Source organism: Anarrhichthys ocellatus, unplaced genomic scaffold, assembly GCF_004355925.1.
Source record: "Anarrhichthys ocellatus isolate YVR2014 unplaced genomic scaffold, GSC_Weel_1.0 scaffold6, whole genome shotgun sequence".
In the NCBI taxonomy this organism is placed as follows: domain Eukaryota; kingdom Metazoa; phylum Chordata; class Actinopteri; order Perciformes; family Anarhichadidae; genus Anarrhichthys; species Anarrhichthys ocellatus.
Genome location: NW_022280036.1, coordinates 10,745,653 through 10,763,097, shown reverse-complemented (window position 1 = coordinate 10,763,097; position 17,445 = coordinate 10,745,653). Strand labels below are relative to the sequence as shown.

Here is a 17,445-nt window from a genome sequence, read left to right as displayed (position 1 = left end):
ATTGGTTCATGGCACCTCATTTAACCTCTCATGTGTTGCAGTCCTTCTTTGATTTGGTTTTTTCTTATTCTTTGGAATAAGCATATCATCTGAGTATTAACAGCTTGCTGATATTCATGATACATCCATTACAGCTAATTGAATTGTTCTGGATATTAAGTCAGCAGCCCAACTCAAATAATTGATTTCCGTTGCGTGTTCTCTGGTGGTTAGAAGAATTGCAGGTTTATTTATGTTTTAGTTCACTAGCGACATGTAAGGCCAAATGTAGGCCACAATATGACATTTATTTCGCCACAACTCTTGTGCAGGATGGAAGAGCTGTTTTGATGTTAATGGAAACTTGTACATTAGAAATCTGACATATTAAATGTTCTTTCTGCATATTCAGTATACAGGACTGTGACCATGAAATAAAAAAGGTGTAGTGTTTGATTACAATCAGTTAATTCATTTCAACATTTAAAACAGTTTATATCATGAAATATCAGTAAATGTGGCAATTAAGAATTTAAGAATTTTCTTCAAATGTTGAATATATTTATTATTATTTAATGAAATGAAAATGTATTCTCAAACATATTTACACAAATGACTTCAACCATTTTTGTTACTACAGTAATTAGCTAGCTAGTTATTTTTCATCTTCCTTTTTTAATGCTACTGTGAGTTGAATATAAATTTGATGTTGCCCACAAGATTCCTCCTCCTTCTTGAGTTTTCAGACACCACAGTGCTGCTGTGATGCTTATTACGAAGGCTCCATGGAGGGAGTCAAGAGGCTCCTCTGGCCGTTGTTCACAGCGCTGGAAATTACCGCTTGCCATAAGAGCGCTTGTTTCCGTGCTTCCCTGTGGGCTGGAACTTGTTGAATTCTCTATCAGATTGTGTGAATGTACTTAGGCAGATGTTGTTGAATTGAACTGCTTATAATTTGAATATCTGTGAGAAAGGAATGAAACATAAGCTAGGGGCAAAACAGCAAACTGCTGCTTTGTTAGCTCCCCAATCCTTGGTTGTCTGTCAGATTCGATATATTTACCACAGGCCTACAGTATGTACCAGCTGCTTCTCTGGTGAGCGTTCCTCAGGATTAGTTTCAGTTCCCTTTAAGCATAGGTCAAAGGTCAATGTCACTGTTAAACCAGTGCTTCAAAAAGTAAACTCAAACAACCTTGAGGTGCCATCTGTTTTATAAGTTGCAATGTATATTCTGGAATGGTTTAAATACTCAACTAATTAGTATTGTAGAGTGTAGAGGATGGAGGGAGGTTATCATAATAATAGGGAAAAAGCTAAATTACCAACATGACAACTTGTCCTTACTTAAGTTGCACTGCTGCCTCTCAGAGGATACCAGCGGTACACCTGTGGGACAAACACTATCCAACATCCATCTAAACATGTGGTGGCTTCATTGGTGAAGAACGGCAGCAGCTATAACTTACTGTTTCCTTTAAAGAGATGAGGTTTCGCTAATTTAATTCTGTGAAAGAGGGACTAACAGATGGAGAGAGGGAAGTAGAAATAGGGGAAGGGAGGAGGATCAGATAAGCAACAGAGGTGCACCCCTGTAGGGAGAAAGTTAGATCTCTACCATCCACCCAGCAAGCGGGGGGGGGGGGGGGGGGGGGGGGATACTCTCAGACAGCACGCTTGAGCAGGAGATAAGTAGCTCCCCTCCTGCTCTCATCCTGCTGGCTCCACTTTACTCTGCTCTTTGTGGATGCCAGATGCTACGAGCCCTCTCTGCATCTGCATCTTCCTCCTGCCCTGATAATGCCGAGAGGATTTCCAAGACCTGCAGCACCACAGCGAGTCTAGCAGCTGATTCACGCTGATTCCCTCTCACAGCAGGCGAGGCTGTCTCCACTGTGTGCATGTTACAGCAGAGCATAGTAAGTAGCAAACAGCGGGTTTGGGGAGTTTTCCTTTTCACCGCTGGGACTTTTTTTCTTTTTCTTTGGAAGAGTGGTGTAAATAGATACAGGAGTTGAGACTGTAAGTGGATGGTGTGATCCCTGTCTTTGACGTGTGTTGTGGTGCAGTTCGGAGCCTTAGTGTGTTTCTATTGGTGTGAGGAAGAGAGATAGAGGTTTTCAAACAACAGAGCTTTGCCCCTGGTGCCCCTGCTGCCAAGACTTAGCCAGAGAGAGAGAGAGAGAGAATTATGATTTGAGCTGCAATGCTACTGTTTCTACACATTTCTTGGCTAAACTCAACTCAGTTTATAGAAAATCCCTAATTAGCTGCTGGTCCGTGAGGATAAAGGTTGGTCACAAAACTCCTATTTTGAATTGACTTACTTCAGTTAGAGTTGAACTCGCTCTTGTTTACTTTGTGGTAACACCTCTACTGTACACATAAACACTGCTACATGGAGAAAGCCCCTCCTGAGCCTCTCTGCAAGTATAAATACCAATCATTCTTTCTCATCTTTATCTGGCATGATGGAAGCAGTAACTCTGCTTGACCTCATGGTTAGTGTTTTGGGCCCCTGTAACATGCTGGTGATGTGAAGCTGTGCCTTGTTTAGAGAATATTACAACATATAGAAAACTTCCCTGAACCTGTCAAACATAGAACTTTTCTCAGGATAAGTACTGTTCTCAAAATACAAAATATCTCTGCTGAGGGAAATATGTAGCTGATTCTTTCAACTTCTGGCCTGCTGAATTATTAATAATGATCAGCGTATGTTACCAATGTACACATATTTACAAAAGAAATGTGTGCCTCACTGCTTCATAGCTTGGTATTACTCTGTTTATGCTTACCCCATACAAAATAAAGATGAACTGAGTTGTTGGGATCTAAATCATCTTTTAAAAAGAAGCAGAGATTACTGTGAGGTAATTTGATTGACGTTGATTACTGTAATCACAATATATATGTAGAGCCCCTACACACAATCATATTTGGGACATTAGATTCAAGCAACTACAAAAAAGCTGTTACTCCGGTACTTAATCTAGAAGGCAGTGTGCTACAGCTTCTCTGCAGCAGGAGTTCATCTTCTCCTTTGGGACAATATTGTCACAAGCGTTGATGAAAGCTATAGTTTTCTGCAAAAACAAACAGACCCACTGTGCTGCAGTGTTTGAACACCAACTGGGGATGCTGCGAATTCTGTGACAAATAGTTCGGAAGTAATGCGGCTGAAACAAAAGCCTCAAAGAATGCAGATTCCTAATTAACAGGGGATGCTGGTGCAGAGCTCTACAGTGTGTCCCCAGTGCAGCGCAGCAAATTACAAGTTGTTACCAGGAACAAGCCTGGCCAAGCCTGTGTGTAGGGTGTGTGTGTGTGTGTGTGTGTGTGTGTGTGTGTGTGTGTGTGTGTGCATGTATTTGTGATCGAGAGCTGCTTCTTCATGAATGTATGATAGTTCATATTTGATGTTATGTTGCTTGTGTGTACAGAACCACTCAGCATCATTCCTGTTCCACCCTCTGAACTTTTCTGAAATGTCAACTCGTAAATCTTTCCACCCTCCCCAGTTTGTCTCCCCTCCCTTTGCTGCATGGTGATGCAGCGAGGCACCACTTTCTGTTTGTATCAACCTTCATAGTGCTGAAGTTTTGCTGCTGTCCTTCAGAGAATGAATCCCTTACTGCTGGATATATAGTAATCGATTTACCCGTGGCTCACTTTATGTTTGGATAGTGTGAACATGTTGAACTCTGCTATGTCTTTATCTATATCCATGTATATGTTTATGAAAAGCAGCACATGGATTTAGCCTCTGCACAGAAGCAGTATTTACTCTATATGCTTTTAGTGCACGCTTGTGCTCAGTATTTCTCGGCTTCTGTTGAAGAATATGTGTTGTGTTTTTTTCCTGCTGTAATAGATTGTGCATGATGGTGATGGGGGAAGCTAAAAAAAAGGGCGGGGGGAATAAAATACAACACTAACAATAATGCAATTCACTTTATTATCTCACATCGTCATTCTCCCCAGTTTTTCAGCCAGTTTGGATGGGACAAAGACATCAGCATATACATTTATATCTGTTGTCTTCATACTCAGACAGATGTCCCAACACTATCTACACCTGAATAGAGGACGTACACAGGTCTTTGCTGGTAGACTCTTCCATAATATTAGACTGTATATAGTCTAGGGCTTTAAGCAAATGTGATACACTTGGGTATCACGATGCTTTGTCTCATGATACTGTATCGATTTTTAAAAATACTATTGATTTTAAATGAATAGTAAACGTGTAAAGATTTGTGGCAGACTGTGGCTCATTTTGTGTTGTGTTTAAACCTCCGACTGCTAAATAACAGTGTTGTAATCTATCTTCAGCCATAGAGAATGAAGGCCTCTGTGATATGGTGAATACAATGGAGCCTTGTCCTTATTTATGACAGGTTTCCTTAACTTAGGTATTAAAAATTGTGTTGTATCGCCTCGCTTACAGTATTGCAATATATTGAATTGCAACCCCTGCATCATGATAAATACACAGCCCTAATAATGCCGCTACAGAACTCTTCTAAACGCCACATTTTACATGTGCATACAAAATAAAATTGAAAAAGATTATGATCTAACTAAGGCAGCTAAATAATCCTGGAGAGCCATACACTGTGAAGGCCTCTGCAGTTGTGGGGTTTTCTGTAAATAGTGAGAGAGACTCAATGGAACCAAATACAATGAATGTTTGGAGCTTAACCTGCCATGATATGGTTGGGCATCAGGTAAATACGTCAGTGATTAGAATCTCTTTCTTCGTGAAGCATAAGAAACATCATCCAAATACAGTATGAGAAAGAAGTAGATTCATTTCACTATGTGTCAATATATCAGACAGCATGTGTAAATACTCGATATTTTCCAGGATTTTGTTTCATTTTGTCTCAAAACTGTAAATTCAATTGTCCAAATCGTGTACTTGCCTAGTCACAAATAAATATTCGATGGACAACAACAAACAGAAAAGGCATCATATTTCAATCCTCTCAACACCAGCACCACTGACCACTTGACGGTTTCTTATTCTATTCTGTGACAGTAACATACGTCTAGTTAAAGCAATGAATGGCCCCATCCAACTGAAATCAATAAGGCATGGTGAGCTGGCTAAGGGAGAGTGCTGAGCCCTACACTTTGTGTTCCTGACCCGGCTGCAGTGCTACCAAAGATTGTTTTTTACAGTTGACTGAGGGGGTTCATTGAAAGCTAAACTTTTAGGTGTTTGTGTTATAACATCAACCAGCAGCCGAATAGAACTATAGAAACACAGGACGCGATCAGGCAGGAGTGTTAATACTGACTTGATGCTAATTTTAGTTTTTTGTTGTTTGTTGTTTTCCCTCCATCGCCCCTCTTTTCAATCTCTCTCTGTCCTGCAGCCACAACTTGAGGGCTACATCATTTCGACACCCGGTAACCAGACAGATATCCCCTGAAAACACAGAGTACACACTACAGGACAGGTGAGTGTGAATGATGCATGTACTGCATGCTTAAAATACAGATCGGTTAGCTCAAGGTTATGACGTGGGAATACGGAAATAGACTGGGAAATAGCCTGTCACCCTCCCCAATGTGGCATATCACGTGTGTGTGTGTGTGTGTGTGTGTGTTTTGGGGTCTATTATCTAAAGCAAAAACAGTTTCAGCTAAGTGTTCATCAGGAAAATGAGCTGCGGTCAAAGTCAGAACACTAAAGGATGGGCATTGTAATTATGTTCACCAAATTAAATGTGTTCATTATCATCATGGCGTTCATAACTGACTGCACTTACTTATCAGTGGCTTTAGATCCCAGAGACTATTAAATATTATTCTTCAAATGATTGCCTTTGCAGTTATTGGTAATGGAATGGCTGACACTCACATATGCTTTTGACCGTGTCAATATCACATCTGGATTGATCAATCTGTCTCATCAATCTCATCATCGGTTTTGTTTCGGGGCATTTTCCTCAGTGTAGTTGAGGTCATAAAAATGGAAGTCTGACTGTGCTTCTAACTTTGATTCTGGCATTGACAGAATGAGATTTTTCTGTGCCAAGTTATTTTTTAACAGTGAGACTTCTTTGAAATAAAGATTGTATATTTAATAACAACAAATCACAGAATTTCTGAGAATTTTGCATATATTTTTAGTTTATATTTCTTCGTTGTATTGCAACATTGCGGCAGTTGGATTTAGTGTCATTGTTTTATGTCATTGTAGGAATCTGTGTGAATGCTTTCAGCAGGTTTAGAGCAGAATATAGTAAGTGGGACTGGGCAATGTGGCCAAAATAAACAGATTTCCTGAGAAATTTGAGTTACTAAGCGCTTGGTATTGTCAAGTTAGGCAACGTTTTTGTGTATCACAATATCTGGATATATGATTTCATATGATGTGAATCTATTGAAAGACGATAAATGATCAAATCAAATTTTAGCCCAGCCCTAAATATATGCCAGCAGGTGTCTGATCATATTTAAGCTGGCTGGTGTAAGAGGATCATGCATCGCGCAGATTCCACATTAGGCAGAAGCAGGTTTAGAGACATGTGACCTCCACATTCCCACCAATTAAAAGATGCAGAACTGATTGTCATTCATTTCCTGAAACTCTCCATTATCCCTAGTTCAGTACTGTTGAGTCATGGATTTGTACACCATCAAGGGGTTTTAAAGTTACAGTTGCTTTATTTACATATTTTTAACAGAGATTAAATTATTATTTTTCTTAGGAATGCCTGTCGTAATATCTCTTCAAGCTACGGTAAGAATAGCTTCAGTTACATGCCCCTCTCACAAATGTATGGCAGGGATGCCTTGAAACAGGACAGGACGGGATAAGAAACCTAGTCTCTGCATATACAGTGAGCATAATACAATTAGTTTTATTGTTAAAGGAACACTCACAACGTATTTATACATACTGTCCTCACTGTCCGTATGAATTCTTGAAACCACGGCAATCGCCTCTGTGTTGGAAACTACTGTAGGAGAAGAGTTGTGCTTTCGGCAAACAGATTAAAGGAGTTCTTTAATGTGATGGATGACACATCGTATAGTTCTGGGCTGAGTATGTGTCCACCTTAACTGTTTCCTCTTACTTCCAGTCATTGTGCTATGCTAGGCCACATTAAACACCCCCCTTAAATGTAAAATAATTCTTATGGAACATCTTCTCTTTTTTAATTAGCATTAGCATTAACATTGTAAGTTATATAGAGTGTGAATTTGAATTAGCTACTTTTAACTCTACTCCGAACCACTCTGTATTGCAGTACACACACGCTGCTAACTGCTGTGTGCTACTTTTTCTTCTCAACCCAAGTCTATTTACTTTATTGCGGTATTTTCGTGCCTCTCCCTTGCTCTGTTCTTTTCATAACGCTGTTGTAGAGTTTAGTGGAGAGCGTGAAAGCTGGGGTGCAGTCTTGGTATTGAATGTGTGCGACACAAGCATGACCTCACTGGGGCAGCAAAGTGTTGCTTCTGTTCACTGTCACGGTGATGTTATGGGCTTCATTCTGCATACAATTACAGCTGAAAAGGAAGTTGGTTTCTTCCATGAATCATTGACTGCCTTCCCAGTGAGGAGAACCTCAGTGTGTTCCCTGGAGACCCGTATCGGATTGAGGACAGAGCAGCCAGCCGGCCTGGAGGCTTTGACTTTGTTATAGATTATCCCACTATGATCAATTCGTCAACTCTCCACATGTGCACCCACTGCCTTAAAGGATACAAAAAAATGCCCTCATTTCCATCATACAGTAGCAAGAGAAGCAGGGAGAGATGGAGTTTAGTGTCTTTTCCTCCTTTACACTACGTGATGTGAAATATCGCTCCTCTCCACCTCATGCCACGACAAATCTCCTGGGGAACTGTTCCAATGGCAGTGGTGGTAAACAGTATGAACGCTTCACATAAAACAGCAGAGTCCCCTTGATACAACAGAAACATCCTGTACAAATGCTGGCTGCAGTCCAGGCTGTGAGTGCAGATACTGTAAGTTTTGTTCCACTGTGGTCTCTTTCTTTTCCCATTTGTTCTACTCCTTGTTTTTTTTGCTTCTTTAGCCGGCAACACACATCTATAGCTTATCTTCTTTTCCTTAGCCTCAGTGTAGTGCAGCAACACACAGCAGGAAAAAACAACAGGGTTGGAACTGCTTTTAACCCCTTTTGCAGAAAAATGCAGAGACAGGTCACACTTTGTTTCCTATTGTAAGTTCACTGCTGCAGTCAGGAAGAGGCTCAGCCAGGGACTGGACAGTTGCATGTCAAATATAGTGATTGATTGGCTGCTGATGTGTTTTGAAAATGTTGCAGAAGTTTCCTTATCGTATCCCTTCTTAAGAAATTATATTTTGTATTTTCCAGGCCTGTGAGAGAAAATATGAACAAATTACTCTACAACAAACACTGGAAGTGAGTGTAACGTGGTTTAATCATTGGTGCCTGACCTGGTGGTTTTAGCAGCACAGAAGACTAGCCTTCACTTCCAGAGTTTGCTGATAATAGTACAACTGAACTTGCCATGATCTCAGGATTATTCCAGGGGCATGACAGTGACTAACTTTTAATCGAGTGGTCTGCACACTCTTCCCATATAAACTCAACAGAGCACCTTTAAAATGGGATGTAATAGAGGTCTGCAGGATTTGTAGATACAAAAAAATCCAAATGTTTCCAGGACCTTGTTAAATCTAATTGATCCTTGCTGTCTCTAGTGTTCCTGTTATCTATGATGCATCTCTTTTTTAGTATAAAGTATATTATGGTTGGTTGAGGATCAAACGACCATGTATAAATCTTTCTAATAATGTGGTCTGCAATACAAAATCTTTTATTTGACACGTGTCACTAAATCTAAATGGGCTGCGCTGTATTTCTTCCATGTGGATATTTCTGGGTCCATAGTAACATAATGATATCATGAGGAAATGGGAGGTGGGCTGTGGATTCCTTAGAATCTGTCCAAAGATACTATGTGTGTGTGTGTGTGTGTGTGTGTGTGTGTCATGTGTGCTTTAACGCAAGGCTAAATTTTGTTTTGTCTTGTTAGCCGGGTGTGTGTATGATATGTGTCAGACCAAGTGTCAATGGAGTGTTTGGCACACGAAACTTCCACTGTTAACACAGCCACCGCAGAGCCATTGGTTGGGCCAGGTCGCGTGGCGGTGTCAGGAAATAGTCATATCCTTTATATGTGAAAGCTCAGCACAGTGCTGCGCTCTGTTTCCCTGTGTGTCTGTAGTTTGTCTATGGAATTAAGAAGGAATATCACTATCCAATGCTCATCATCCCGTCTGTATTACTGATCTTCTTCTACGCTGCCTTTTCAACTGCAGGATAGAAGCCCGTATGTCCAAGTCAGCAGCCAATCAGAGATCCCCGAGCATGGTCACAGAGTCCTCTAAGGCTGTGACTTCAGCAGCAGTGGATGCTAACTCAGGGACAAAGGTGAGTTACAGTGTTTGTCTTCAGTGAGAGCCCATGTTGAGTATGTTTTACTTGTGTTAGTCAAACTTTATACATTTAACAACGATCTAACTAAAATATAATCACATTTTTTTTTTTTCAGGTTTTCTTTATTTTATATTTTTCTAACTGACCAAACATCTGTTTTTGTGGTAGCAAATTGCTTTAGGAGCTCTCTTGATGACCGTTAATGCTTATGTTGATAAACTGGTTTAAAGAACTCGAGAAGACATTATCTCATTCAGATTAACATGCTCAGAGAGCAATTATTTAGTCATTTTTCAAGCATGATAAAACTCAAATACACATCCTCTGGGACTGGACAGGGGTGTGGTGTACAAAGTGTACAGTCTTCGTGATAGACTTGCTGTTGTTTCCACAGTGATCATGGAAATTATCGCTGCGAACATGTTTTGTCACTGAACATGGGACACACCACAGAAGCACAGGATGTAAAAAAATCACAGAAATATATGAGCAACCATTCTGATGATTGATTAATCGTTAACATCGTTTTTTAAGTAAATAACATTTTCTGGTTCTCTTTGTCTAACCTTGTTACTTTTCTTTGTCTAATATGACAGTACACTAAACTCAACTGTTGATCAGACAAACCAGCAATATTGACGCTGTTACCGTGGGCTCTTGGAGCTAACTTTTTGACATTTTATTGACTCATTGAGAGAATGACCGACAGATTAACAGATAACGTAAAGAACATTGCTGTGATGATTGTTCTATGTGACAGAATCATCGTATCGTTTGATCCCTCTGGTGGTTTTCATTGTGTTTCATTAGAACGTATGAGGAATTGGGTATGCATATTTCTCCCCTCAACATTTGTGTCTTCTTTTAGCCAGCTGGTCAACCCGACACCCCAGGTATTTCTGTAGAAAAGCACCTGCTTAAAAGTACTATTTTATTTTTTTATTTTTTTACAGAGAACATGTAGTCTGAAATGACCTTGTCTAAAAATATGCCTGATTATAAATGGATGAACCCATCCACAGGAATAGCGAGTTGGTATTTCCTCTTTTCGATATGAGTGTTAGAAGAAGGAAGTTCCAGGAAAGTCATTTTTTCCTTCCTAGTAACTACATGTTGCACTGTGGAGTCATGGCGTACCCCAGTATGTGTCCGACCTTTTTTATGCCACGTCTCCCTTCAGAAGCCAAAACAAATTCATGACTCCCATTCCTTGTGTAAAAATGCTTTATTTTTTTTATTAATCAACAATATTGGGGAAAGTGGAATTTAATTGAACCCAAACTTAAATTTCAAACCACATTTTTAATCATCCACTCCCTCCATATTGAATCCACACCCTCCCAGGGTCGCGTCCCCCAAGTTTGAGAACCTCTGGTCTCCACAGTACAGACAGTACAGCTCTATTAATTACTGTATGTTACCTCAGGTAAGCAAAGTAAATTAGCTTAAAGTTCTTCAGCAACACATTATAAAGCCTTTTGGTCTTTCTTTGCTTTCTGCAGGGCTGCAGAGGTACAGGGAAAGTGCACAGTTTTGGCAAGAGGGATCATGCTATTAAAAGGAACCTGAATATCCCAGTGGTGGTAAGAGGCTGGCTCTATAAACAGGTGAGCTGGAGTTCCTTTGCTCTTATGCTCTGAAAGAAAAACCCCACCTTACACGTATAGGAGCAAATGTTGAAGAGTGTTTGTGTGAAAGCTGATGTTCTATGAACTGTAACATTTACTGAATGAATGCCCAGACTGCCCTTACAAAACCCTTTTAATCTGGACTTGAGTGTTTTATGAGAGCACATAATGTTGAGACGTACCGTATGAAACACAATAGCTCCCGACCAATCCCAGAGTAAGAGACCTACAGTACTGAGTTAAGTGTACAGGCTGCAGCTCTGTGCCATATGCTGCAAGTTAAGAATAAACTTTAATTAAACTATTGTTCAAATGGTATGCTTCTAACATGCACTGTATTCCCAAACTACAAGTTTTAATTAAAAACTTAATTAAAAGGTGTTCCTGCGGGAAGGATTTCTAAATACTCTGCGTGTTGTGTTTCCCCCTTCACCTCCAGGACAGCTCCGGAATGCGACTGTGGAAAAGGAAGTGGTTTGTTTTGTCAGACTACTGCTTGTTTTACTACAAAGGTGAGTCTATGAAAAGTGCACTAGGCCAGGGTTTAACAGACAAACATCTAAATGGTCATACAGTCTCATTTGAGGGAAGATTCATTTCTTGGTTAATGACAGCCTGTAATTAGATGTATAACATATCGTGCTCTCTCTTACTCCCACTTCTCCTTCCTTGTTAACTTGAGGGTTTTATTAGGGGGTGTAATCTGTGCTTGTGTTGCTAGAGCATCTACCTCCTCTCCTCAATTAATCATACTGAATAATGGATAAGCCACATGCCACCTCGTGCCACATGCAGCCACATGGCCTCGACCAGACAAGAGTCACCTATGACTTATGCCTCGATAATTTCCCCTCTGCTCATAAATCTGCAGTCACTTGTAAACATTGTACAAGGTATTGGCAGAATTAGAGATCTCTGTTTTTGGATGTTTTAATATTCTGTGTGTTGTGTTCTTGCTTCACAGACAGCAGAGAGGAGGCAGTGCTCGGTAGCATCCCTCTGCCCAGTTATGTCATTGCACCAGTTGAGCCCGATGACCACATAAACCGCAAATACGCTTTCAAGGTAACACTGAAGTGGCATTGAATCAGATTCATGTCTACGTGTAGCCAGCGAAACTTGTTCACTACTTGCAGTTTTTCTAAGGATATTCATTGCTACATCACTATTTGGTAGCAATCCTCACACACTGGTTCCCCCACTGTGGTCTCTGTAACACAGGAAGGATGGGATGGTACTCCTTGATCCTAATCTCTGTTTTGTTAAAGACAGTTTATGATTTACTTGGTCTAGGTATTGAACTACAGTACTTGATTACCGACCGCAATGTGTCACACAGTCAAGCATCAAAAGTTGGAATCAGGTCATAGTTTTCTTTAGTCATTGTTTGAGCAGATATTTATTTAGATATTTAAATGATAGCCTTTCTATTTATAGATCATTCTATTCATGCAAACATTTATGGCTGCTTGTAACAGTAAGAAACAGTAAGAAAACAGGTTAAAAGGTTTTGTAGCAAAACTAATTCGCAAAGTAAAGACGGGACAAACGTATGGTTTTGTTATCGTTACTGAAACAGGCTTTGTTTTGCATTTCTTCTCGGAAGATTTCAACTTGTAGATTTTGAGAAAGATTTAGCGTGCAGCTCAGCTTATGATATCTATGAAGACATGAAGTGCGGGTGTTTGGAGTGTGATGCAACTTCTGACCTTCTGGTCCCTGGTCTTTTTTTCAACACAAAACCAATGGTGGGTGTTACAATGGATGGCTGCCGTAAAGCACTTTATCTGTTCTGTTCACTGATTTTCTAAAGCTATCGTGGGAAGGGGCAGCCCTATACTGTGCTGGAGAGGCTGCAGCAGTGCAATCTTCAATATGGTTTGCACAGTACAAGAGCTCGGTTCACTGAAATCTGAATGGCCCCTCGCTCCTGTTGTTATACCGAGTGCAATATAGGCAGCCCGCATTTGGTAATTGTGTCATTTTTATTGAAAAATGTGCGACAAAACTTTTCCCTGCATGTTGCAAAGTCTTTTTCTCTTTTCTGTCTGTGAATTCTGCCAGAGGACAGCAAAGGGATTTATGTATTTTTGTTACACCGACAGCGTTAACATTATCCAGCTCCTCCTTTGTGGAAACACAGAGCTTGTTGCAAAGAACAATAGTGCTTAAATGTTTGATGCACCACTGCAGCTTCAGGGCATTCTGTTGCAATCCTTTCTGCTGCTTTGTACTTTGGCTTTTATTCTTGGATTGTGTGTGTGTGTGTGTGTGTGTGTGTGTGTGTGCGTGTCTAAGTGCATAGCTGTGTGTGAGTATGAATGTGTGTGCATGTGTGGTACGCGTCTCCTGTGTTTTAAATATCATATTACATACAATGGAATTTGTATGATAATTGTGCTGCTGGATCTATTAATTATGCATGAAGGCTATTCATCGTCTCCTCCCACCACTTGCTGGGGAGTATGTTGAAGGTTAGGTGAAATGAGCCTTGGCTCTGCTGTACCACCCTGTGTTTAAGAGATCTCTAATCCCCCCCAGCTCTCTCTGAGCCATCATGCATTAAAGAGCAGGAGATTTCATTACTTGTATCTGAGGGGCTTTAGAAATTTTCCATTACTGCTAAGTTAAGCATGACAGCACCTCAGTAGATGTCTGGTGGTGTTCAACAACGGGACGCTTCAGACTGTGGGAGCTACTGACAGACTGCAGTCTGTGCTGGCCTGAAATAATGAGACACAAATCATTCTGAAATCAATTTGACCAGCAGTTGAATATAAAATATAAGAAAGCAGGTTGTGTAAGTCAGTACAGTACTTCTCTGGAGTATTTTTTCCCTGAAGCAGTGATGCCACAATACTGTAAAAGGTCAAAACCCTTTCGATGTTGCTACTGTTACTCATTCTTGCTTCTGTGATGACTGCCACACGACCCAGCTGGAGCCATTTCTGCTCTTTCTTATTGAGTCAGCAACTTCCTGTTGTTTTCTGTTGTTCTCTTATTTTTGCTCATCTCACTGTGTTTCTCTCATTCCCTGTTGGTCAATTGCCTCCCATTGTGACTCGGGTGTGTGTGCGCGGGCGGAGTGAGTACTGTTCTCTGCGGGCGGTCGTCCTCAATCACACTGGCTTCCTGTCTTGCATGAATAGGTATTTGATTTCACTTTAGCCTCATCAGTGGAACGCCATCCTCAGCTCATTTTCTTTCATATCACACCAGCAGCTGCAAAGTTCATGTACACAGACATGACTACAGTCATCTATGGACAATGCCAGAGCACATAGGGGTGCCGCATTAGTTTTATGAAACAACTTTGAATATTATGGGGAATGAAATTGAAAATTTTTTTGTTTATTTAGTATATGTATGTGGACAGTGAGACATTTGTTTTTTGCATTGTACTCCAGCAAATGTGATTTGAAATGAAACAGAAAATTGCACATTCAGTGTCCTCTAATTTTATAATTCTTCGACAATGGCAAGGCTCCAGCATGTACACTTTTCACCTAAAATGGTTGTACACAAGTCAAAGAGAGCGAGTGAGCACTGCTACCTCAAAGTCACCATTTCATTATAAGCACTAACATTGCCCCGGTTACTCGTTTGATCAAATATCATGTGTCTACTGTATATTCCCAGTGACTCTGGTATTTGTCTTGTTAAGATGCATATCATTTATCACATCCTCATCGTCATTGGAGTGGTGGGATGACAGGCTGTCAGCATTTCCCCTTACTCCCCTCTGGTTTCATTGCATTTCTTTGGATTTGTTGCCATCAGCAATTTGCCCCCTGCTGTACCTACATTAATGTATAAAATATATATACATGTATATATAAATACAATATATAATTGTACATTGATACAATGTAAACTGTAAACTTGTTTTTCTACATCTGTTTTGAAGCAGGACCCTTTGGCTTCTCACATGTTGCCTAAAGGTTAAGGATTTTTAATAAGAATGATGCATTCACTTTACAGTCTTCAGGATTGTATCTTTGTAATTACCAGGACGCTTTTTCTGTCACTTTGAAAGTAGTTTTGCAGATATTGCTGCTTGTTTATTTCACATGTTACGGTATTGGACTCACTGAAGATCACAGTCTTCCCACGATGTACATAATGCAGATCAGCCTTGTGTTGTGCTCTAGTGGTATTGTTGGCAGCTATTCATGTATTTTGTTATGGTGAAGTTACAATTAATGAGAAAGAACTAGCATCTTACACAAACACATTGATTATGGAGGTATACAGTATAATCACACATTACTAACTACTCCTTTGCACTCTTTTACTCTATATTGAGTAGATCAGTACAACTTATATATACAGTTAGAAGTTAATCTGTATGATCTGTGAAGTAACAGAAGGACATTTGCATTTAGGGTTTAAAAAAATAGGAGAAAAATACTAACTAGCCATGAGACTGTGCAACAAGGGTCTGAATGATCCTGTTCTGTGGTTCAGCAGGTTGTCTGCATCAGAATTGGGTTCGGTGTAGTGTGTCCTAATAGCTTGATGGTACAGTATGGCGCCACATTTTCACCACCACATAGAAATTGCAAAAGGTAAGCTAATGTTCATGATGTGTGTTAATGTGTATCCTGCGTAAGAGATGATAGATGGCCACAACTGCCTGTCATTTGCTGCAGTTGCTGTCTAATTTCTGTGCGCTCAAGAGATTGTTGCTGAAGCTTTTTATAAAAACAGAAGCAAAAATGAACCTGAGTTATGCTTTTTTTCTTCAGAAACAGCACAATGTTTCTGCTGCAGCACTTTGATCCCTCCCTTTTTCAGTAAAATGTTGCAGTAAACTTTGTCCTCACTGAGATGACAGCTGCCAGTCTCAGTAAACAAGAAAGCAAAGTGTTTCACTCATCAGCCTCACTGGCAGCTTTTTCTTGTCTTCAGCATAAAGTTCTCATATCCATCCTCTCTCTCTCTCTCTCCCTCTTTGATAGGCGAGCCATACAGGAATGCGCTCCTACATTTACAATAAGAACTCTGTGATTGGCTCACAGGCAGAACACTGCGGGATGCGGACATATTTCTTCAGTGCGGACACACAGGAGGACATGAATGGCTGGATCCGGGCCATGAACCAGGCTGCGCTGATGCAGCAGAGTCACACTATAAAGAGGTTGGTCTCGCTCTACAGAGTAGGATTCATTACCCACATTGGCTGGGCTTCTACTAGTACCAACAACTCTCCGTCCCTTAAGTACAGCAGTGTCAGTGAACTAGGTATGTCTTGAGTGATATCATGAAGGAAATCTGGATGTCACAGTATTTAACCAAACAGTAATTTGTCTTGCTAGAACATTATGTGTTGAGGTTTTTATGCATCAGCTACAGTGTCTACTGCCTTAATATCTGTCATAGCTGAAATTTGCTTATTTTTGCTTGACTTCATGTCCATTATTTCAAAAGTATGAGCTGTCTTCCACAGCAGGTCCAGCCTTCTCCGTCTACTCTGGGTCTGCAGTTGTTGTGTGTGTGTGTGTGCTGCATCTGGGTCTGGTATAGATGAGGCTTAGTGCAGCCCATTTCTAGCTTTTTACAGCAGTAATCACATTATATAAAGCAGATTTGTGTGCTTTTCTTTGTTGTTGAAAATATTCACTTCCAGCAAATAGTCTGCAATACAGACTGATACTTTCACTACGTGATCTGCATTTAGACATCTTGGATTGGCTGGATGCACTGCTTGCTTTGAATGGTCTGTGCAATATCGCCATCTAGAGGCCAATGTAATCAGTACCCCAAGTCCCCAAGTTTTATATTTAGAGAGCGCTCAACGTTCACACATAACGGTCTTAGTGTGTTCCCTTGCAATGAAACATTAATTATATGAAATGGTTAGTAATAATAAACGAATGAAGTAATAATTAATGCAAACAGTATTTTTTTCTGTGTGAGGTGATCCCTTCACTCCATCTACCGTGAGAACATGTACTATAACCTGCTTGAATACACCTTTTACTGCTATTCATATTTAATCTCTTAGGAATTATTTCTGCTGAAATTAGCAACCCTTAAGTGAAAGCAGTTTGCAAAACAATCAATACCTGTTTGAAAATTAATTTTCGAAGTGATTAATCAATGTAAATGAGAAACCAAATGAATTACAAGTCCTTTTATTTGAACACATTAGAAAGAGTGACACACTAGCCCGAGCTATTTCATGAAGACAAAGTGTCCTGTGGATTCTCTCTGCACGCATTGACCAGGGAGAGCTCTGCTCACCTTCATTCCTATCTATTGAAAATGATTAACAAGTACGGATGAAAAGTTATTGAATAACTAGCTATGGTCTCTAATCCTTTCTGAGAGAAACTCTCTAATGAATCTGACCGTATGTTCAAGTGTCTCTGCAAATGGAT

At 40.2% G+C, this 17,445-nt stretch overlaps 1 protein-coding gene across 15 annotated transcripts in view; it reads left to right on the top strand.

The window, feature by feature from the left end:
* The window catches only part of plekha7b (pleckstrin homology domain containing, family A member 7b), a 64,188-nt gene that overhangs the window by 23,564 nt on the left and 23,179 nt on the right, over positions 1-17,445 (top strand). For 13 of the 15 annotated variants that reach the window (XM_031846097.1, XM_031846096.1, XM_031846094.1 and 10 more), the window contains 6 exons: positions 5,364-5,447; positions 9,317-9,428; positions 10,937-11,041; positions 11,502-11,574; positions 12,027-12,127; positions 16,024-16,202. In XM_031846097.1, coding sequence (XP_031701957.1) covers positions 5,364-5,447; positions 9,317-9,428; positions 10,937-11,041; positions 11,502-11,574; positions 12,027-12,127; positions 16,024-16,202 — 654 coding nt within the window. Of the gene's footprint in view, positions 1-1,640; positions 1,899-5,363; positions 5,448-9,316; positions 9,429-10,936; positions 11,042-11,501; positions 11,575-12,026; positions 12,128-16,023; positions 16,203-17,445 lie in introns of those variants that run through there. The other 2 variants (XM_031846098.1, XM_031846088.1) reach the window with 2 other exon arrangements.